The 23742-nt window shown below is 41.5% G+C and overlaps 2 protein-coding genes across 10 annotated transcripts in view; both read right to left on the bottom strand.

The window, feature by feature from the left end:
* Window positions 1-8473: 8473 nt before the first annotated feature.
* On the bottom strand, window positions 8474-15752 carry LOC111654980 (specifically androgen-regulated gene protein). 2 transcript variants are annotated; one of them, XM_023406185.2, is made up of 4 exons: window positions 15596-15752; window positions 11187-11381; window positions 10415-10574; window positions 8474-10321 (listed from the first exon to the last, which is right to left on the bottom strand). In XM_023406185.2, the coding sequence occupies exons 2-4, from the start codon at window positions 11289-11291 to the stop codon at window positions 8817-8819; spliced, it is 1770 nt and encodes a 589-aa protein (XP_023261953.1). In that variant the 5' UTR covers window positions 11292-11381; window positions 15596-15752; the 3' UTR covers window positions 8474-8816. The 2 variants fall into 2 exon arrangements, with proteins under 2 accessions (XP_023261953.1, XP_023261955.1); XM_023406187.2 differs by lacking the exon at window positions 11187-11381 and having other exon boundaries at window positions 15596-15750.
* Window positions 15753-19476: 3724 nt separating this feature from the next.
* Window positions 19477-23742, bottom strand: part of anks1aa (ankyrin repeat and sterile alpha motif domain containing 1Aa) — a 63154-nt gene continuing 58888 nt past the window's right edge. For 2 of the 8 annotated variants that reach the window (XM_087173995.1, XM_087173996.1), the window contains exons 27-28: window positions 23537-23635; window positions 19477-22508 (exon numbers count right to left, since the gene is read on the bottom strand). In XM_087173995.1, coding sequence (XP_087030121.1) covers window positions 22392-22508; window positions 23537-23635 — 216 coding nt within the window. In that variant the 3' untranslated portion in view covers window positions 19477-22391. Of the gene's footprint in view, window positions 22509-22639; window positions 23636-23742 lie in introns of those variants that run through there. The other 6 variants (XM_023406209.2, XM_023406211.2, XM_087173993.1 and 3 more) reach the window with 5 other exon arrangements.

The raw sequence follows: 23742 nt of genomic DNA, 5'->3' as shown, positions 1-23742 counted from the left end.
TTTTTTAGTTCTGCAAAAATTCTCACACACACACACACACACACACACACACACACACACACACACACGTGCTGCTTGGACTTAACCTAAAGGTTACCCCCACGTGCACGGCCACGGTGGGTCTGGTGGCTCGTGCGTTGTTCACCTGGCCGGCCAGTGCCACCTGCGCCAACAAAAAAAAAAAATGGCCCTGGACGTCGCGTTGGTAAAAGCAATGGCTGAAAGGGGTACAAGACGGCGGATGGATTTATAAATATCTCAGATGGAAAAAGTAATAGCCTCGAGATTGCATTTTGTTCTTACTCCAGTAGACTGTGTAAGAGCTCATCCAGCCCCACTAACAGACCAATAAACGCCTATTTTCCTGGGGTCATGGGTGAAGCGCAGATGTTACTACATCTCACGGATGGTGGATTAATGTTGTCAATAAAGCAGTTTGTCAACAATAAATGTTGACATTTAAAATAAAAAGCCAAATCAAGACACAAACATTTTTTTACTAAACAATTTAATGGGTGGGTGAGTATTAATGTCCTTCATGCCATCTGCCCAATACTAGTTCAGTGAAGTTAAAAGTTCAGTTGACAGAGTTAAGAACTAAATTGCAAAACGCATTTGAAAATAGAAATTGAAAACCTAGTTTTATTTCATACATCAACTGATTTCCCTGCATATCATCCTTATTTCAAGGTCAATTGAGGGCCCAAAGCAATTTCATATTCCTGTTATAACTGCATGAAGAACTGCAACCCAAATGAACGTGTGACTTGTATGAAAATAGCCTATGCATATGAAGGAAAATGTTTTCTTTTTTTTAATATAAAAAGCCCTGCTGATATTAAGTTATTATGTTGACTGAATAAACTACACCAGCTGTTCAAAACACAGTATGTATGATAACTAACAATCAGTAACTGTTTACGGGAACACTGATGAAAGCTTTATATAATAATCATCTGGCATAGGAACCAAAAACAATGCAAAAGATAATTTGTGTCATCTGGTTCCAAAACTATGACCAACACCACATTATCCCTGCAGGATATTCAGCTCAACTGCCACATTTCCCTCATTGATTTTTGCTCCTAGCGTTGAATAACTAAAGCCCTGCTTGGTGTCAGAAATCAGTCATAATGAGATTCATTCAGGTATTTTTGATGCATGTTGTAAAAACAAAACTCCTCATGCCAATACTTCCTTAAACCAAATAAAGATGAAACAGTATCAGTATGCTAAAAGTGTTTTGAAGTGGAATAGGGATTAAAGTTTTCACTCCGGCACCATCAACCATTCCTGAAAATCACTGATCACAAGGCCCTGTATGCACACCATTACCCACAAGACCTGAAGAGGAATGAGGCTTGAGGAGTTACATGAATCAAAACAGACCTCTCTCACATTACCAGGAGCACAACCCACTGAGCTACTGCGCCACATTTCACCGTCAATGGCAGTTGTTTTCAGGGAGCACCCTGCAGAGGAATAGCATCTGTAGTTCCACACCTGCTATCTCCTGTATTATCGCCTAACTTAATCAGCTATGTTGATGCATTTATGTTTCTATTTCAACGTACGGGCAGATTCCGCACTATAATTATCACGCCTGTTCCCATGTGTAATTTTTTTTCTCAATCAAATATAATTAGGGTCTCACAATGAGGCTGATTGGAGATAACAATTCTTCTTTCTTCAGATGATGCAGAGAATTTGAATCACACACAACATGAATCGTCAAATGACAGAGAGGGAGGAGAGAGGATTATTTTTCATTATCTTGCATCTTATCCGAATTTTGTCATTACCTGTGCTTTAAAGATTACGTGTCAAATTGTAACTGCCTTACATTGAAAGACAGATATTTCATAAACCATGTTATCTAATATGGTTTCCCATGCTACCACACGTTTTACCAGAGACCAGGGGCTTCAATAAATAAGAGATTCAGTACAAAGGAATAACCTTCCGAGAATCCCCCTTCGTGTCCACGGAAGAAGAAAAAACATGTAAATCCACAGCACAAAGTCAAGCAGTTCAGTGTAATTAAAACAACATCCGTCAGGGATATGGAAATATCCCATGTCCCTGTGTCCAAATCTCTGGGTAATTGTGAGCACTTGTATAACCAAATGAGCTCAGAGTCACTCGGGGAGTTTGAGAAAGTCAGAACACGGTTGCCACAGAGCCTGAAGACAAGTCACACTGGAGGATCAACGCACTTTCAGGGCAACACGTCATTAAAGACAAAGGGCTGTGCACGGGCATCACAACGTGCACCAAACCAAGCTATTTTTTCACCAACAGACGCACAAGGGAAGCCCAGGCTATGTTTAATTTATGACGCTCGTCATGAAAAAGGACTACACACTGGGTAAAGGGGAGCGGGTGAGTATGGAAGGTGTCGAAGGAGCAGTGAGGATCTTTCACAGACAATAAGCCAAATGAAACTGTATTATTCCCTCTTCTCACAGAGACTGAAACGGCTTTTAAGCAACTTGTTTGTAAGATTTGCTGCAGAGTGACTGACCCCAAGCTGCCGTTACTTGTTCTGCATAAAGTGAATACTTGAAGGCAGTATCAGTTTATAGCTTTTTTTATTTTTTTTAAAGAGATCAAACATGGCACCATCTGGATCTTTATGAAAAATGAAAGATGTATATCAGAGATACACCACATTTAACATCTGCTACAACTGTTTTATCTCCACCAACGGGTGTTTGGAAAGTCCAAAATTTTCCACTTCTCAGAAATCAGAAGGCAACAAATATTTCCATACAGTTGTTTTAGACAGTGTTGTCACTACCTGCTTGTAATTTTGACTCCGAAAAATCAAAGTCAGACAATGCCCCAACAGCTGTTGCAGTAAGATAAATGCAAGATGGATGCATGTTGGGAGGCGTCTGCGAGAGCCAACACTGTACTCTACTGCATGCTAATGAACTGAGGAGTTAGAAGCCCCGGAGAGAGCCTAATGTTCTCTTCCAGATGGTCATATACAGGGACACATCACCTCAGCTCCTCATTTACTTTCTTCCAGTTCGACTTTTATGCTCCCCAATTGTCTGAAAGATTTATGTGTGAAAATGCCAAGACTCACGGCTCGGAACCTTTTCCTCTTTCTTCCCTTCTTTCTCCTCTCTGCGGGGGCTTCCTATGCGAGGTTACCGACACCACCGCAGGCCCAGCAGGATCTCTTGGTACTCACCATGCCAGCACCACAGGGGAGCAGAGTGGCTTGCTGAGTTCCACACTTTAGTACAGGCATCCCAGCGAACACTGTGGGTTTGCCCCAGGAATGCCTCCTGACCACAGCCTCAGTCACTGGCACTAACAGAGAGCAGGAGAGGGAGAGGGAGGGGGGAATCACAGTTATCAAGTGGGACGAAACAGAGGTGTCACACACAGCCACTCTAACTAACTTAAAGACTTACTCTTGCATGTCAAAGATTAGCAACTCCAGTGGCAAAAGCACATTTAAGTTGTGTTGCATTTGTAACATCGCACCAGTGGAAATGTCACATGAGCTGAAACCTTCTCATGAGTGTTATGACCACAGGTACCCTCAGGCTCTGGGTTATGAGGGACTGTTTTCTTTGAGTCCCAGTCATGTTACCCGAGTCTTTATGCTGCAGCAGGGAGGTAGACATGATACGGACGGGCTTGTTAGCTGCATGAGTGAGCGTGCGGGTGCTGGAGGGGATACAGGCCTGTGCGCATACCGCATCTGGTGTGTGTGTGTGAGCGTGTGTGCACACCTGTAATCAAGTGGACCCATCAAGATCAAATGAGACAGAGAGGGAGACTTTGTCCTGTTAAGATCCTAACTTTAATCCTTTCTGATGAGCCTGTATCATTCAAAGTATCAATCACCATCATACAACAAAAAATTGGATAACAGTGCTTGTGCGCACACACGCCAGTACACACACCCACACAGAGGAGAAAGATAATACCCGTATATTTTAAGTAAACCTTTTTGATGACACAGAACTGGGCTGGGCATGCTTAAACCCCAGCACACTCAGCAGTGGCTCTGTGCCACTTTGTCTCCACTAATCCTCTATGATCAACTCATATCTGGAGAAAGGGACGAGGCTTTTGGCGGCCTCCTTCAGACAGACAGTATGTAAGTAGGTAAGCACAGAACAGGACCAGGACGGTGGGGAAGTCCCATGAGCTCACTGTCTAGCCTGATAGTGCAGCAGCTACGCCTACCTGCTCTAACTGCTAACCCCAGGGAGTGTCTCCAAGGAGCTTTGTTGAGGTTCAAAAGTGTGTCATAAAATATCAAATAATACTAAACCTGAAGTATTTTGGGAGTGAAACACCAAATTTCAGATCCCATTCAAACCATGTCAGGCTCTCCAAGGTCAGCACAAATGATGATTATGCTTAAGGGTCATTGTGACACTGTGATGAGTAAAAACTTCCAGCAAATCGCCCACATTCAGTTCTTACATTCTTTGCTAATACTCTGACCTGAATCATTTCCTCTGGAAGGAACAAGACAAAGCGATTTTGTTTGGAAAGATAAAAACTACAGCTCAGGACCAAGCTGAGCTCTCAGAGTTACGCTGGTTCAGGCCTATTCTGACCTCAAATAAACCTCAAAACTCTAAATAATTACTTATTCACTTTGAAAGCAGCAGATCCTGTTTCCCATACAAAAGCAAGTTTTATGAGACATTTCATGGATCAACAGCTGAACCAAATTCATTTTAATTAGTCAACCAAATTTCATTATTGCAGATGCAAAATCCAAAAATCTTTCCACATTTTGAATGACTGAGCTTCAAAAGCACTTGGAAATGTCAGGCAAATAAAATGGAAACTGAGTTAAAGTCATGGATTTGGATTCTTCTTTTGTTTAGCATTGTTGGCAGTAAAGGACTCACTGATGCAAAGTAATTTCCCTTTGGCTGAATTCAAAGCAAACTGACTTGATGCTCTTTCCCAGCTTTTGTGTGGATGATAATAAAATTATTATATTACTGTTTATTATGAATTAGTGGATATAAAACCTCAGAAAATCCACAGCAAATGCAGCCTAATCCTCATTTATGCCCTTTAAAAACAACTGTTATGACCTCATATGATTCATAAATGAGAGTGATAAAAAAAAAAGAGCTTCGTAATGAATCATCTTTAAAGGATTAGAACTCATCAAGAAAACATAAAGAGTATGCAAACAAAAGACATCTGTTAGTTACAACATCAGCTCTTTGGCACGCAGAAAAATGTATCATAGCCACTTCCCACTATTTTTGGATTCAAGTGAGTTGTAATATGCAGCAGAAGTAGAATTGTTTAAATTCAAAATTTTTCTCTGCATAAAGCATGTGATGTGAAAAATATGCATTTGTATGCACAATCTTAAATCCTGTACATCAGCCACAGTCTGGTTACAGCATTATTGTACTAGTACACAAACATCAATCTGGACTGCCCTCCAGTGGTAGAGCTGTTTCTGTGGAGCAGAGGTTTTCAAACTCTGACACCGCTGGCCCCTCTTCACACACAACTGACTGACCCCCACCACCCAACCAGCACCAACCACCGCCACCGTACATGTACAGTACATGAACCACACTATCTGTCATTCAGCACAAGCTTAGTAATGTCAAAAATATTGATAGTGAAAACATTTAAAGTTTAGGTTAATATCAAATGATTTCGAAACTATAATTATCATTCTTTGAGGATAAAAATGTTATTAGTTTTGGAACAACAGTTTCCATAATTTGGGGGCTGTAAACAGGAAGTTAGCTAGTTAGCTTTGTACTAAATTTGAGACCTGTTTTTTTCTTAGCCTTTTTGTTAACAGTTTGGTAAATTGGCACCATTAAAACTATGCCGAATTAAGTATTAGCAGATTATGTTTGCAATGTACCAATGCACCTTCAAAAACAATGTCATTGGACCACTTTGATACTGAAGAAAACTTAAAAACGTGCTGATTCTCAGGCGAGTTCGCCAGTTCGTTTGTTTGTTGTTTGTTTCTGATTTCATAGCGGATTTATGGACGTTTATTGGACAACACTGTTAAAGATATCCTTGGAAAGTGTAAAACACACCGAATATAAAATGTGTGTATGTAAAAATGTCTGTGATTTGACCGAATTATAACTCTGACAAAGAGTTGAACTCGGTGGGGGGAAAAAATACCTTAATTGTCTCCATTAGTTGTGTGTCACATCCACTGCTGCTGCTCCAGCTGCTGACCAGGTTGGTGATAAACAGCCCTAATCAACGGGCCAAATCACAATAACCAACTTCCCCTTGTCCTGTCCCCTTCACCTCACCTTAATAGCCATCTTTGCCTCTCCCTTCAACTCTCCTGCGCCCCCCTGGGGACACGCACCTCACAGTTTGAATATCTGCTGTAGAGTGATTAACAGGGTCACAATATATTTCTTACATGCTGTAAGACTGTCTACATTTTTTAAACTATGAACAAGCCCAATTCTATTCTACTTAATAAACATAATTTGTCATAAAGCTGTAGCCCCTTTACTCTTCTATCACAGCTGCATAATGATTATTTTAAGGTTTACTTAATCTTAGATTCCATCTTTTCTCCATAACTTATTCACACCAAGAATGCAGGGAATCAGTGAAAGTATGCAGGCTGATATGGTATGTTATTCGTAGCAGCTCATCTATGATGCCTACCAGGGTTCACAGTGAAAGTGACAGGAGCTGTCTGTGAGTCCTTGTCAGTCAGGTCTGCTCGAAGCAGGACAACAGACAGAGCAGGTGGAAAAGAAAGATAGCTCACATACCAACATGCCAGAGAACAGCACAAAGCAGCCTATGTTAGTTTGACACCACGTAGCTGCTTCCTCTTTTCCTGGCTTTACTGTAATAGAGCGTATTCGCTATAAGATAAACCAATAATAATGCAACACACCAGTGATTCTTATTCTGATAATAGCTTTTGGTGTGTTGAGAGTATAATGAATAGAATTTAATTAATCATTATTACAACTTATGCACACGTGCTTTATCTTTTAACTAAAGTATTCAAAACAGCATTCAAATTCTTTTTCCACTTGGCTCTTCTTCTTTCCTCTGACAAATAACACTCAGGGGTTTACCTTCATAGGAAAAATACGTGTACAAATATCCACAAAAGCATATGGAAATACTCTCTTTATAGATAAAATTAGATGCAAATTAGATAATGGATGAAAATGCATCCTGAGAAGAAACCTTGGGTGTGATCAACACAACAAAAAGGCTAAATTAAAAAAGGTGTGCAGGGCAGGGCTCAAAGAATCACAACGCTGACACATGACGTGGCGCCTGGCACTGATGCAGTCATTTAGAGACAACACACCTACACTGTGAGTAGATTTAATTGCACAATAAAATAGTAATGGTTACTATGCTGCTCTACCAGCAAAATGTTTGTTACTTTTGGATGTGGCGGTCTTCCAACATCTTCTAGAAAGTTATGGTCTAGTCCAAACATGGAAAAGTGAGTTGATATAAAAACTTGTGCTGTATTGTCTACAAGTTCTAGAGTACTGCAATGTGGTGTAAATACCTCAGAGAAATATATTTCAAATTGAGCTTAATTTTCACTGCAGTAGGTGACCTTAACAGCAGATTACAAGAAAGAGCAAATCTATTTGTCTTAAATGCCTGCAGCAGTGTTAAAATGTTTTTGAGACAGCCCGTCGGCTCATAAATGTGCCATCAGGAGCAACAAAGGTGTTCCATAAAGGTTTAACCAGCAGGTGAGAAAAACTGGTTTCACCAGTTCTCGCACCATCACATCAGATAAGGGGTGAAGCTGAAGCGGAGCCAGAAAACTGGTGCCTCAATATGCGATTTGACATAATACAAGAGGGTCAATGTGTCATAAGCCACCAGAGGAAAACAAATTACATATTCCAAATGCACATAAAGTACTTGTGGGCAGCATGTGGAGGATGTATGTTTCCGGAAGTTAAAACAATTCTTGGAATAAAACTTGTTTGATCAGCTCATGTGCAACTGACAGACCCATAGTGGCACTATATGTTGCTGCTATGTAACAAGCTTGTGTATCACTGTGCAGCCATGCGGTCAACGGATTTCAGATTCTTATCACCAAGTGGCCACCGACTACTTGCTTTGAGTGTCAGTATTGTATGTTCTAGCAATACACAACACACTGTCTACATTTTTATGCATTAAACCAACAGCCTTCAATTATGAGCCAAACTGCACTGCACAAATAGGTTCAGTGCTTAAGAAAACAAAAACCTGTGGTAAACAAAGCTGGACTGAAAGTTCCCCCAGGATTTTAGGAAGTGAAAGTATTAACAATGACCTTTCAAAGTATATAAAAGGAGAAGTAAGAGGGGAACCAGCCTCACAATGGTGTCACTGTAACGCAGAATAACCTGTGAAAGTGGACAGTGATGTAGAAGGTTCATACCTGTAGATCATGAGACATATAGTGACAAAATAACTCATTGTTGCCTCGTACAAGTAACAGTATTTAATTTACAAAAACCACAGGAACAGTGAGAGAGTCAGGAATATCCAAAAAGTCCTTGATTGCCAGTCGAATGAGAAACAAAACACTGTACATATGACTGTACAATATCAGTAACAAGTAGATGAAAGTGTGGGCATGACAGTATCCAAGTCATATGAGGCAGTCTCTGGTTATAATAGCTTAAATCAGTAAAATGAAACATGCATAAATATGTGGTTAAGCTGCTTCCCGAAAGGTTTGTAATGCCTTCATCAATTGTGTATGAAATAAAGTGTCTGAAGGGATTCTGTGGCAGTTAGATGAGGTGTAAGATAGTAGTGGCGATGCATTAGTCCCTGAGCAGCCCCAGCTTCTTCAGGGCCTCACGGCGATCCTCCTCATTTTCTGCACGAGGGCAGATCAGCACACTGATGCCTTGCGATCGAGGCAGCTTCTGAGAGTCTCCAGAGTGCTGGAAGGCGGTGTGGGCAGGCATTGACCTCCTTGAGTTCGGCTCTTGACCCTTGGCATGTCCTGGCTGCAAAGCCCCTCCCTGAGCACTTGAAAACTCCTTCCTGCTCCCCAGAGAGGCGGGGCGTGGCCGATTGTTACGCAGATGGCTGGGACTCAGCTCGCCGCTGACACCCTTACCGGCCTCACTGGAGTCTTGACTTGCCATATAGCTGCTTAGACCCAGACCAGAGCGCTCCAGGGTGGCTGATTTAACACCTATGATCTTGAATGGCATTAACTGCTTGGTCGGGGTAGGAGGGGTGAAAGGAGGCGTATTCACCTGTGCATCAACTTCAGCCTCTGAAACATCTTTGACAGCAGACAATTCATTATCTGACGGCAGAGGTGCGAGGGGGTCACTGAAGGCAGCAGGTGCTGGGAGAATATCAGGGGCTGTAGAATTAGCTGATGGTGACACAGCAGGAGACTGTAGAGAGACAGAGGCACGAGGTGGGCTGTTGACACATGTGTTAGATGGTGTCAAGGGGGGTGTATGTGGAGCTGCTGGACTGAGTGGAGAAGGAGGAGCTCCCCATGATCTTCGAGTTTTGGGAGAAAGTTTTGGGCTCAGGGCAGGACCTGAATCTGCCTCATCGCCTTTTAGCAGGCCGAGCTTTCGGAGAGCCTCAAAGCGGACCCTCTGAGGGTCCATCAACACCCGGTCACTGCTAGCGGGGACCGAATGTCCCGAGCTGCCATCAGAGCCAGCCACTGCTGCCTTGTGTGACTTCAGTATAATGTTGGGAGGAAGTTTCTTGGGCTTAGGGGCCACAGCAGGAGGACCTCTGGGCTCAGCAGCCTCGGTGGGAGGACTCAACTGGGGGCCAGAGGTGATGGCTGGTGGACTCTGGGTGGGGGGCACTTCAGGTGGGGCCATGTTTGGAGTGCCCTCGGTTCTCTTCGCAGAGGCTCTCTGACGTAGCTTCTCCAAGTCAATAGTAGCTCCTGGCTTGTTACAGGATATCTCTGCAGGTGGAGGATGGTCTTGGACTTTCTTTGGTTGTGCATGAGGGTATGGTACATCCATGAAGTCTGAGGGAGGAGGGATCAAACCCAGATTTATTTCAGAGGCCTTAGTGGACTGACCTGAGCAAAGCTCGGTACTCGTGACAATCTTTGGTTTGGCATCTCCATCCGTGGATATACACAGCACCCGAGTCCGAGTAGCTGATGGAGGGACTGATTCAGTGTCAGGAGGTTTGGGTTGAGTCAAGCTCAGTGGTGTTGAGATGAAACCTTTTGTGTTAGCTGCTGAAACAGGAAAGGACTGTGGTTCAGAGGTTTGATTCACAGCATGATGGTCAGCTCTTCCAAACTCATCAGACTTGAAAATGGAAATGTCTAAGGAAGGAAAGCACAGTAATTAAAGTTATGATGCAGGTATGAGACAATCAACTAAGAGAACATTTAGGGCAGAATATCAAATGAGCATACCGTCTACTTTCGGCCGACTTATTTCTTCTGCCTGTAACCCAGAATCTTCATCATTGGATAAGCCGCTGTCCTCTTGCACCTCCAGCGCTTCAATGGTTTCCTCCAGATACATGAGACACGCCCTCTCCTCTGCAGATAAATGCTCCATACTATCTTCACTCTGCGCAAAAAAAATAAGACACTCTGAAATATATTACAGATATAATGATGCATTTTGACAGAACATCTCGACCCGTCTGTCCTACATCTAACCCTAAACACATGAGAGACGCAACAGGGGCAATAGGTCAAAGCTGTTTAGTGTTCAAACAGCTGCAAAGCAATGACACACTCCTGTCCTGGTCTTGACTCTTTCATTCTAGATTTCAGAAGAATTTATTTCAGGTAACTACAGGTGCCTGTGAACAGATTAAGATCTTGTCCCCTCTGGTCATCTTTAAAGAAACAACTCTCACTGGAACTCCTTAGAGGCCTCCGTCTGAACAAACATGAGAGCGTTTCACCTCAAACAGATTCACTTCCTCTCATCGCCTCCCATTTAACCGTCTCATATTGACTGTAAATGCCCAGGCACACATCATTTCAACCTGATGCGCAAATCTCAGTTCTTTGTTTCCCCTGTTACAACCGAGGACAGAAGCACTGCCAAAAGTCATGTTTATTCAGAAAGGCCAGAGGAAAGTAGTGTGACGGTGAAGTGTGTCAGTGTGTTGTACAATAAACAGTCGGTGGGACAGATGACTGAAATGAGGAGATCTACAGCAGCACTCACACAGCCAGAGTTCATGCTGATTACACTGTCGCAGCTCCCAGCACTGTCGATATTGCTCAAGGATTCCATGGCAACGCCACCTGGCCACGTGTCACTCTTCGGCATTGCACAAGGAAGAGGATGAGAGCAGGACTTGGGCCTCGCGGTCCTGTTATAATTGTGTAAATCTCACCAAGAGTCAACGTGAGGAAGACTCTGAAAGGTCAAGAAGAAAACGAAAGAACAGGATGAAAAGACCAAACTGGAATCAGACGAAATTTTCACATGTGGCACAGCTACTACAAAATGTTTATTTCACGTTGCACAATTTATCAAACCATGATGCAAACAGTGACTTCCTACAACAGGTAAAAAGGAGATGAAGCCATAGTTTGAGGCTAAAATAGATCACAAAATGAGTTAGTAACAACAAAACAGCAACAAATATTAGCGTCAAATCTTTCCATTAGTGTGACAAATTCATGCCATAAATTAAAGCTCAGAGCTAAATGACCCTCATTATGTAATAACTCTGCTATTAACGTAACAAGGGGAGTATGAGATGCCAAATGCCAGTCACTGTGATCTATTTAATATAACCAGTTATGCTAATTGCGACATTAAATAAATGAATGGATGAATTAGTGAACATTTTACTTACACATTAAAACGTGGCCTGGATTCAAATTAATAGAGCAACATGAAGATGGATGTCTGCGAATACAATTACAGACCTCTGTCATACATATTGATACCTTTGTCAGGTGTGGCACATCAGTTCATAACCAGAATGGATGGCTATGGGTTGAATATTTAATATTTTACCTTCATCTGTTTCTAGAAAATTAATATATTAGAATACGTGGCATATGAGCTGGAACGATAAATTAAACAACTACTTTGATAATCCATTAATCATTTGATGTTTTTGCTTGAAAACAGACTCAAACTTTTGCTTTTCTTTCTCTTCTATGATAGCAGACTGAGGATTTGAAGGGTATTGACTGTTGGTTGGACAAATTATTGATATTAGTTTAATGCCTTACGACAACAACAGCTGCTTTTTGAATTATTACACAGGAAGAGAATATGTTGCATCATGGCACTAAGGTATTGCTGTACATATGATCAGAAGTTACATAATGATGCTTTAAGCATTGTTTGTTAGATGCCATTGCAGTCACTATGATTCAGTAAAAAAGAGAAAAATGCTCATCTTTGTTTGTGAATTTGCATGACATAGTCACAGACAGCTGATATGCTGTGTTTTGTTGCAGCACTACACTGCTTACTTGTGTTTCCTACCTATTATCCTGTGTCAGGCCTGAGGAAAGCACACAAGCCAAAATAAAACTCAAGGGATTATTACTGGCTTGTCATCTGCTAAAAGGATACAAGGATGGGGATTTTCAAAATCCTCACTAAAAGACGGATGATTTAGAAACAAATAGGGCAGGAAATGAATTCACAAGACCTTTTAGAAAATGCCACTTAAAGCAAAGTTCTTACGTCCTTACTTTCCCCTTCTAGGTACTTACAGTGTATTAGTATGTGCCAGAAACAAATACCACCAACAAACAGCAGTTGAGACATGAAGGGATAATACTTTATCAACTCAAATTCTGTCGTGGATTTTGCTTAACTAGGTCACACAAATGCAATACACTGTATTCAAATACGAAAAGCATTACAGCCTGTTACACATCTATTCATCACGTAGACGCGGCTGCACAATCATGTTCAGGTGTGTTCGTGGACACAGAGCAAATCTAACTTTATTGTTCTCTTATCTCAGAGAACATTTGATGAAACATATAAAAGCAACGGAATTAAACTTTCCCTCTATGAGTCAGTGTCACTGTTTGTCTGTGAATTAGCCACCAAAATGACAAAAAGTTTTTCCAGGCCCTAATACAGCACGAAGGATGTGAGTTATCATAATAATTACCGGAGAGTGAAGTTGACTGAGGACGAACAGACACTCAGTCCCCACAGACAGAGTCTCCCTCTGCCAGTACGATGCAGTTTGAATTTCATTTATGTGTGAAACAATAAGTGTTTCTATAAAAATGGGGGCAGCCACTGATGTTTCTTGCAATGAACTGCATGAATATTTAATGATGGCAGCTTAAAGAGGGTGAGCGATCAATCAGTCAAATTCTAAAAATGACAAAAGACAAAGAGGACAAAACAAAACATGAGTTTTGTTCTGAGCTGTAGCGGTTACACTGAGGGTTTTACCGGCCTGTAGGAATTTACACTCCACAACTTAAAAACAATAGCACATGGTGGACATATAAGAGACACATTCAAATATTTTTAGACTAAATATAACTGCTTTCGTGCAAAAAATGAATAAATACATCATTAATTCTATTGAGAGAATACTTTGAAAAAGGCTTTTGGAAATAAGTTCACTGAATGAATAAAGTATGAAAACATTCAAATAATTCATGCACTTTAAAGCTTTAAATTCAATATGTCTGATCAACATTTTGTGAATCATGGGGTTGGAACCGCAGTATTTCTAGAAACCTGCCGAAGGCCTTGGTTTTATCAAACATGTACTTTGCATTAAGAGGACATTCCCCAACATATTGTCGTAAACACGGATAAACTTTTCCAAAATCAGACTTTCCTTTGCGATGTTGATCTATTCTAGAGAAGTGGTTATGCAATGTTTGGGCTTGGAACCCCTTAAAGATATGTTAGTTATGAACAGTTCTTATTTTCAGACTGTTTCATTAGAAAGATTTTTAGAGTCCTGAAGAGGTCCAGTATTTGACAAGAAGAAAAAGCTTAATTTGAAAAAAATTCAAAAAGTGTTTTTCTCTCTCCCTTTGATTCTCACTTTTATCAAGTCATGTTCGTCTGTGAGAATTTCAACTTGAATTTCCTAGAAACAAGTGCCTGTGTGTTGAAACAAGAAAGAAGATGACAGGTTGAAGTTGAAGCTGCTGCTCAAGAATGAAGAAAAATAAACCAGATTTTATATTTTATTTATAAGAGTTTAAAGACAAAAGAGACAAGCAAAAATTACTCAGAGAGAAAGAGATTTTTGCGACTCCTCAGATATATGTCGGGGTCCGACCCCAAGGCTGGTTAATCTAGCGCACTGACATTTTGGCCTGTTGACATGAAGACATAGCAAGGACATTTGGGGAAAACCTGATCTCCAACACCCACATTCACACATGTTTTCTGGCAACAAAAGCTGTTTGACAAAGCACCCACGGGCCTCCCATAGAAAGCTTTAGTAAGTGCTAATTATTGCTAACTCCCATTAGGCTGTTCAGATAAGCAGAACGAGAGACAAATGTCCAAACTTCAGCAGCCAACACCTCTCAAACCTGAACATGACAACAAACCTGCAGGGCAGCAGTGGGAAAGCTCACTACACCCACAGCTGACTCAGGATTTAATAGTGACAGGAATGTCACTTTGCTTGCTTCCCTGTCTTTTCAGACAACCCTCAAAATCACCCAAGCACCCTGATGTGACTGGGCGTTCCACTTGAATTATAACTCAGACGATAAAACGTTTTAACTATAAAGGGGAGGGTCTCCTCCAGGTCTTTGATGTGTTTACTGTGAGAACAGCTGCACGGTTTGTGAGCCAGCTTTATTACAAACCCAGGAATCGTCATTTACAGCCCATGATGACAAATTACAGTGTGTTTGTAAGGAGGGGGTCGAAAAATTTGAGGTATGTGTTCAAGGGCAGCCAGTCAGAGAACTCGTTTAATGATTAACAGTAAACAAAAGTTCATGGTGAACACCAGGTTGTGCAACTCTCAACCTGCTGGAGTGAACAGAAATATTTCATTAATGTTTAGCTTGGCAGCATGTCCCACTAAAATGACTATTATTGACATTTATGTGCAAATATTTGAGCCTATTCATGACTAATTGTCTACTCTCTACATCACCAAATATTCAGGTTATTAAACACTTGTGATCAATGTGTCATCCCTGAAAGGAATAATAGGCTTTAACACAACATGAAAGGTGATTAATAATGCTGGTCATATGTAGGAATATTTCTAACAATGGCAGGAGTGTCTTGTGGAGTATTTCACCTGGCCCTCCATTTCTTTTCAAGTCCTCTCAACCGAGACTGATGATAACTGACACTGTCTGTGCAAATAGGGTCAGTCACACACAACCTCATCAGCTACAGGGGGAAAAAAAAAAAAAAGCCTGGAGACCTGTAAGGTTTGCTGGCTCACACGCACGCACGCACACATGCATGCGCACACATACACACCAGTCTAAACAAGGGAGGATTACATTTTCAGAAAAGCACTGATTTGTGGTTTTTAAGGAACTAAACAACGTTTTCCCTCATAACTTGTAACCCCTTTGTATACACCAGATAAACTGAGAAAAGCAAGCACTCGCTTCCAAGAGAAAGATTTCCTGATAACTCACCGGGGCTGTTGGGGAAATGACGTCTCGGTTAAATGTAACAGCTGCTAAAAAAAAAAAAAAAAAAAAAATAAGAGTTGTTTTCAGGTCTCAGTCCATAGTGGCGGTGCACCTCTCTCCTCTCCGGCGGCTGTACTGTTCTTGGAAGTAAAACTACACGACGAGAAGTGACTGTCACAACAGGTGGAAATAACTTCAGCCAGGTGAACCAATTAGCTTCAGGGCAGGTTGATGGGTGGCCAATCAGTGAACACCTGACTGTGACGTTTTTAAGAAGGAGCCAATGGAATAACAGCAGCCAAATGGGAGTAACCCTCAGACTGTATAGAGTGTATGTTGCCTGCAGTTTAACAGTTTAACAGTTTATGGTATTCCAAAAGAAATCTATTTATATATTTTTTATTTTATTTCATTTGCAAATATAGGAAAAATATCATATTGAATAAATATATAGGCTCCATATAATGTGTGTAAATATTTGGAATAGTGAGGCTTTTACATTTGATTGGACTTATTCACTTATGAGTCTGCAGCCATGCTAGTCCCTCTGTGAGCCTGTTCTTATACAGTGGTGTTTTGAGCTAAATGCTAACATCAGTATGCTAACATGCTCACCATGAAAATGCTACCATGATAACTTCAGCAGATCAAACACAAATTACAGCTGAGGCAGATGGGAATGTTAGTAATGCAGATATTCGGTCATAAAACAAAGTACTGAAGAAAATGAAATTTGATGAAGATGCTGGATGAAAAGTCAGAGGATCACCACAGTTATTACAGTTGAACCTGAGCGGAATCATATTTCAGGACAATCCATCCAATATTTGTCGAGATATTTCAATAAAACACAAAAATGCCTTCAAAGACTTTAATTCCAAACTATAACAAAACAGTGAGTGGACAAGGTCACTCAAGGTCAACATCCATGTCTATATTCAAAATTAGTGCCACTTTATTAGGTACAATTTATAAAGGGATTATAGGTAGTGACTAATGTTTTTATAGGGATTAATAAATAATTTACTAATGCTTTAAAGGTTTGTTATTTGCTTCTTCAGAAGTTCTGTTCTGACAGTAACTCGCTGTAGCCCCCAATCTGCCTTGAGGACAGAGCCTGACCGCACAACCACAGTGTTCAGCACTTTACCTGGAAATCAGCATGCCTTCATACAGTCCTTAATGTCAAATATCTTCTACGCAGCCCTTCAAGGCAGAGATGGTGAATGCTATGGATGGAGCACCTTGGAGATCCATTAGACAAGCTCAGTCCCCCTCCAATTTAGTTGACTATCAAACACAGCCCATTGGCTGTAGTTATAGGACATCCCACATGCAGCTTCACAGAGCCAAGGAGCATCTGTGGCAGCTCCATTTATATACCAAGTGGATAGCCAGCTGACAGCATCCCAGCATCTTCATAAAGAGTTTGTGGATATGCAAAATATTATTGGTGAAGTTACTCAAATGATGATTCAGCTTGGAGCTTCAATGCAAACTCTGGCCAATCGACAGCTAGACAGCACGGCCTCTCCCAACAATTCTATCACTTCAGCTATGGTCTCTGCCCATGCCTCTCCAGATCACCCTAACCATCCTCCTCATGGGTCTGACAACTCTTCCTAAGTTGTCTAGTCTCCAGTGGAGGACCTTTGCCACTACTTGAAGCAACATGAGTCCAAGATCCACATTCCCAGTGTGGCCCCCAGCCTCCTTCTGCTTCAAGTCGTGCATCCCTCCCTTCAACAGAACCTCAGCCACTACTCCAAATACCATCAATGTTGCGGATCCAACTCCCAGTTTCCCAAACCTCAGGCTGACACTCATCCCTTGGACCCCCCAGTTGCACAGAGTTTGAACCTTTCCTTTCACCAGGTAGGGTATCATGCGGCCTCAGGTGTGGCCCCTCCACATAACCTTGTACATCCTGCAGTGTCATACCCCCCCCCCCCCCCCCCCCCCCCCCCCCCCCCGGATACTGCTCGCCGCGTAGCTCTTTCCTATGCCAACTGTTCATATCCTTACTCCCATGCGCTGGCTGCCCTTCAGCAGCATTAGGGGCAAACCCATCAGTCGGGACTTAGTGAAATTAGTGCCATCCAAGCACTTCTGTTTCTCTGTGGTGTAAAGGCTTCAGTGACTTTGCGAGCAGAGTAAGAGCACTGGTTAGCATGCTGCTGTCTTTGCACAGAGTTTACCTTCTTACTTTTCATGCGCAGAACGTCCTGTTTAAGCTGCACACGCTTATTAGAAACTAAAAAACCCATAAATGTTTATTAATGGATTATAGTTTTATCTGCATTACTACCAAATAGGAGATAAGCACCAGCAAAAGAGATTTTTCACAAAAATTTAATCTTGCTAATTGTTTATATCTAGATTACAATCTATAAATCATTACAGATTGTCTGATTAGAGTGTGGTACCACAAAACTGTGTTCTGCTTATTCTTGTGTAGTCTAAAAAGAAATGCGACATGGCTTGTTTTACTAATTATTTCCATGGTCTACAGGCTGGATGCTGTGAACCTGTAGTGCATGGTTTAGTTTATGAACAAAGCAGGTTTGTCTGCAGATATCAATCTCACAATCTGTAGGCAACATGGCGATTTGTTTTCCAGGAACAGCAGCATACATCTGTGACGTCTGTTGCATATCTATGAAAATGAGCTGATGTGTAGATTCCTATTTACATCTTACACAGAAACAATCATCTGATCTGTCGTTCTGTTAAAGTGTTTTTTTTTTCTTCATGTTGGCCAGTGATTCACATTTCAGTAAGTATTTAAAGTAAGTATTTCCACTCCAGCAGCAGTCACGTCATTGTATCAAAGGTGTGATGCAGCCATAGTTTTGCAGGATTCACATGTAATTTCATCGCAACAGTCAAGCTAATACAAATATCTTATTTGAGCAGTGTCATTTGTAATTCACAACCTCAAGCAATGAACTATTTTAGATTTTTGATGCTCTCTAGACAACAGCAGGCAAATATGTGATTGTTGATACAAAATAAATGGGCTTTTACCCTCTATCTATACATTCACAAACTTCAGAATTGTTTTGCGAATAGATGAGTTGTTATCACTGACATATTTCATAGAAGTTGCAATTTAAATTATAGTTGAGATGAAAATTAATGTCAGTGCACAATCTGGAGCCGAGGCGATTTGAAAAATGCTTAATATTTTAATTAATCTCAGCTGATACAGTTGAAACTGTTGAAGCTGAAACAGTTTGTTTCAACACAAAGTTTTGTCTGAAACTTCAGTTTGTAATGTCACAACAGTATTAAAAGGTCTTCGCAGCGATACATTTAGGTGACCGGGTTTGAGAGGGCGAGATGAAACCCTGAACTGTAAGATAGTGTTCATCATGCTGTGCTGGAATGTATCTTTTAATGCAAAAGAAATATAATGTAGAAACAGGTTTGCTGTGTTAAAATGCTGCTGTCACTGCAGCCTGTGCCTACTGCAGAGGCTTGTCGTTTGGACTGACAAGGGAAGCTATGATGATATTTCACTGTCAGCTTGTGTGCCTGCACCTCTGTGCTCTTATCTCCTGTGCTACATTACACCTGCACTGGCTCTGAGAGGGAGCTGTCCATCCTTCAGCGGGGGAAATGTTTATGAAATAGACGTGAAGGGCGGAGACCAAACATTTCATCCTGGCACAACCATTGACCTTGACTGCCCTCTGACAAATGGAGCAACTCTGAAGGCATCAAAACACAGTGTCGCTTCAGCTGCGATACCTGCAGGAGAACCATAGGTTGTCAGTATGTGACAGGCAATTCTGGTGGAGATGGGATGAAAAGCCAAAAGTTCAATGGTGACATGAGACAAGATGAGTGAACAGACAAATAAAAAGGCAACAGGGACAGCATTTCTAATTGCGCCATTTATTAGTTGTACAATTATGAAAAATAATCATAAAAAAGACTGGAAGCCCAAGATTATTTACAATCTTTTTTTCTGAAGTGAGGTCCCTCTTCTGAGTCATTGTTTTCTCAGCCTTTATTTTTTTTATTTTTTTTTTATTTTTTTAAATCACAGGGTATTTATTCACGATATGTTTAACTTTATAAGACATAGTCCTTTTCTCTCTTTTGACAAATGTCAAAAATTATACGTACATACATACATATACATATATATATATATAGATATATATATATATATATAGATATCTATAAAAGCAAAAATCATTCAAGTATCAAAATACAGACCGCTAGATTCATGTACAATATCATTCTCATCATTGTTGTCATCAGATTAGTCCCAGAATATCTCTCATGATCCTCAGCAATGTGCAAAAGCAGAACGGGACCAGGCTGATGGCTGAAGGTGCCGACACCAGCGAGCTGAAGACAGTGTACCATAGAGTTATCGTACTGGCCTGACAACGTACCACATAAACAACAGTTAAATCAAAACGACCTAACTACGTACCCATATACACATCAGCTGACCAAAAAGTACCATTAACAGTCAACATACTGGGAGTTAGCTAGGAGAAACATGCTGCGCCCTATTGTTCTGCTCTGCAGCTAAAATCTAAAGACGGACCAGCCTGCATGGCAGGTTTGGTGAATAATCTTGTCTAGATTAACTGAACAAAGAGGCAGGGAAGGAGACAGAGCTGCAGTGAACCACACCTGATCCAGTTCCTGCTTTAGGACACGTCATTGCCCTAAAAAACATTTAAAACATAACAAAAAAAAAAAAAAAAGAGAGAGAAAACTTTCAAATCAAATAAAAGCCACCCCCTGTTAACACCACTATAAAACAGTCTTTGTAGTGTCAGTTCCTCTGCCCTTTGAGTTTGGTTAGAGAGTTCCTCCTGTGCAAGATGACATCATTTATCACAGCTATGCATGTGTACTGTGGATGAGAGGCTGACGGTCATCAAGAGACGCTACAATGTTTGGATACATGACAAATAATCCAGGAAGGAGTGTGTACCTACAGTGTGAGGTCTCTTACTGACAGTTTGTACCTTTGTATCATAAAAAAAAAAAAATTATTACGTTCCTCATCTCAGCCACTTCCACTTTAATTACAAGTTCTGCATTGAAACCTGCTGGTACATCTCCTGAAAGAGTAAACACGAGCTCCCTGTGAGGGAGGCCTGTAAGACTGACAGCCGAGAGGAGCCAACGATTCATTCCCCAGGAAATGCACAGAGCATAACAAAAACATCTGGCTGGGACAAGCATCATTTTCTGATGGACAGGAAGCTAAACAGAGGTTTGTGTGTGTGTGTGTGTTTGTGCGTGTCTGATGAAGTCGGTGAGGTCAGATGAACCGATGGAGCGTGCAGTGATGAAAGTTTTACGTCTGTTTGTCTCCGGGCCTGTGTGTTACTGTGGCTGCGAGCACGATCCAACTGGTGATGCGATCTGCTGCATGGGAAGTGGGTCACCTTTCCAATAAAAAAAAAAAAAAAAAAAACATCCTACCCACCATGCAACAGGGCTCATTCCTGTCGTTTCTTACTGGCTGGGAGTGGCCACAGTGTTCAGCTATAGGGAAGGGACACAGACACACGCACACAAAGCAGGGAAGTTAAAATAAAGTAAAAATAACTTTGAACGAATGGACACAAACAGCACGATGGTGACGGATTACCATCCCCCTTTACAATGATTAACTCTTTTCTCCGGCAGCAGTGAAATATTAACATGATGTGATTGGCAAAACAAAAGGCCATGCTGACAGGATGAACAGAGAAGGCATTTATCGTGAAAAGAAGAAAAAAAAAGACAAGACAGGGGAAGATGCACTTATTCTTACACACTCAGGGATTTGGTAAAAGTGCTTAGTTATAGTAAGTTCACTCCAGAAGAAGCATCAGGTTTAAATCCTGGTGCTCTGATTGACAGACAAAGGAGGGCATGCCAGTCTTATGACAGTTCAGACTGTCTATTTTCTGGAGCAACGAGGACCACTAACATGCAGGTCCACTTCAGCCTCCGTGCCCTATTTTGATTCCCATTTTCCCCACAAGAAAATCCCCCAAAATGCTTACTTCATTAGCTCCAAAAGAACCTCATCACAGTGCTAGGATCTTAGCCTCCTTTGGCTTCGAGCAGACGCTGACAGGTGAAAAGTCCCCCCCCCCCACCCCAGTTAATCCTGTGCAACCTCTGTAACACCACAACCTGCATCCCGCTGAACAGAAACAGTCTGCTAAAGTCCAACTGATGCATAGAATTACAGAACCAGTTTCTCAGTTTCCTCAGGAAACATGTCCATCCAGGGACAAGGACGTGTGCAGTGGGTCACTCTTGGCTGTGGTAAATCAGATTTTCTCAGCACTCGGAGGAGTCAGGAGTTGAAAGATCAGAGTGAAAAGCCTCAGAGCGGCCATCGCCTAATAGAGCGAGAAAAGCACCAGGAAAAAAAAAAAAAAAAAGAGCTTATCACCAACAGTAAATACTAGGATGTTGACTGGGGGAAAGAAAAAGGGAAGCACTGGGCACAGAGTTCAGGAAGCAAACAAGGTAAACAGAAAGGAGTGTAACAGTGAAGGTGAGTGGCGGGGCTGGTTGTGTGAGCGATACCAGCAAGAGGAAGAGGAGGCGATAAAGTGGAAGGGTTGCACTAGCGGCGTGTTGTTGTGGTGTTGTTCTAAAAGCAGGACACAAGTGACGGCTGAAGGGAGACGGGGGAGGGCGGGGGTCCAGCCCAGAGAGAGAAAGAGAGGCAGAATCACAGTGAAAGGCACACAGAGGGAGGGGAAGGAAGGGGGTGAGACCAGGCCCAGGTTGAGAGGTCAGGAGGAAGAGGGGGGTCCGCTCAGAATATGGTGGTCTCATACTTAGTGCTGATGGTGCGCTTGGATTCCTTGGGGTCCATGAGCCACGTGGCACTGCTCTGGGACTGAGCATCCCCCTCCTGGTCCACAATGTCTCCCTGTAAGTACAAACAGCATTTATCAGTAATCTATAAAAATTTAGGAAATTGTCAAAAACACAATATAATGTAGTTATAAGCAGATGTAAGTGTTTTTTTTTTTAAAATAATAAAACACATTTTTAATAATATAAAATATGTCTTCACAGGAGAAGTTATAATTGTTGACACATACGTACATTAATAAACACTTACAGCTGCAACTACACTGTGGTATGTTTTCTTTGTTCTTTGCACACTTCACTACATTTCAAATCACGTTTATTATTATAAATTAGGTTTAATTTGTTAATTAAATGTATTTTGTCATTTGAAATATTTTCACACAAAATTTAGTTTGAAATCGGATTCTTTGTCCTTTGAAGTCATCACAGCCACATCCACAACCCAACTTCCATTTAATAACTTGTTCTGGAGCTTTCAGCCATTATCACATGGTCCTCATCAGCTGATAGCAGCTCAGTTCTTATAGAATTGTAGATGTTCAAATTGTTGTCCTTGTCGAAGCAATCTAACCACAAGGTTCATTTAGTATCAAGTACCATTTGTCAACTGATGTTTTCAAGGTGAAGAACAAGCTTCCAAGCTTGATTAACTGTTGTGTATAGTAGTGTATAGTGTATTTTAAAGAACTTTCTTTAAACCTTTTAGAATAGATTTTATACATGTGCCTTTACGTGTACTGAAACAAACTGCAATGATATTTTTATGACGTTGTATTACTCCCTTTGGTTCCACTACCAAAAACCAGCCACTCTGTGCATTATTGTCTTACCACCAAACTGTCATTAGAGGGCCCCCAAGTCAAAGTAACATCCAAAGCATTCATCAGTACAAACAGTGCAGCTTGTGGATATATTTTCACACAGCAGTAAAAACATACATTACCAGCAAAATAAATTCACACAGGAAAAGTGGGTTAAAAGACACACACAGAGGATTATTTGGTTTTCAGGGCAGTGAGAGGGGAAACAAATAGGAATCCAAGTGTGAGAGGATGGAGATGTGACAGGATGAGAAGGCAGCACCTGGGCAGCAGGGCTGGCAGAGTGCAGCGGTAGGAAGGAGGGACGGTGGGTGGTGCAGGTGTAACAGTAACAGCAACGACTGTCGAGAGGAGGAGAGTCCTGGGAGAGATAAACGCCCGCCAGGAGGAGAGAGGGAGAGACAGAAGAAGAAGGAGCACAAACGAAACAGACAGGAGGCGGGGTAGAGAGGGAATTAAAGGGAGAGA

The sequence above is a fragment of the Seriola lalandi genome, unplaced genomic scaffold (assembly GCF_002814215.2).
Source record: "Seriola lalandi dorsalis isolate HSWRI2012SDOR001 ecotype SW California unplaced genomic scaffold, Sedor1 jcf7180002054297, whole genome shotgun sequence".
Taxonomy (NCBI): Eukaryota; Metazoa; Chordata; class Actinopteri; order Carangiformes; family Carangidae; genus Seriola; species Seriola lalandi.
Note: the sequence above shows the minus strand (reverse complement) of the source record. Positions and strands in the feature narration are given on the sequence as shown.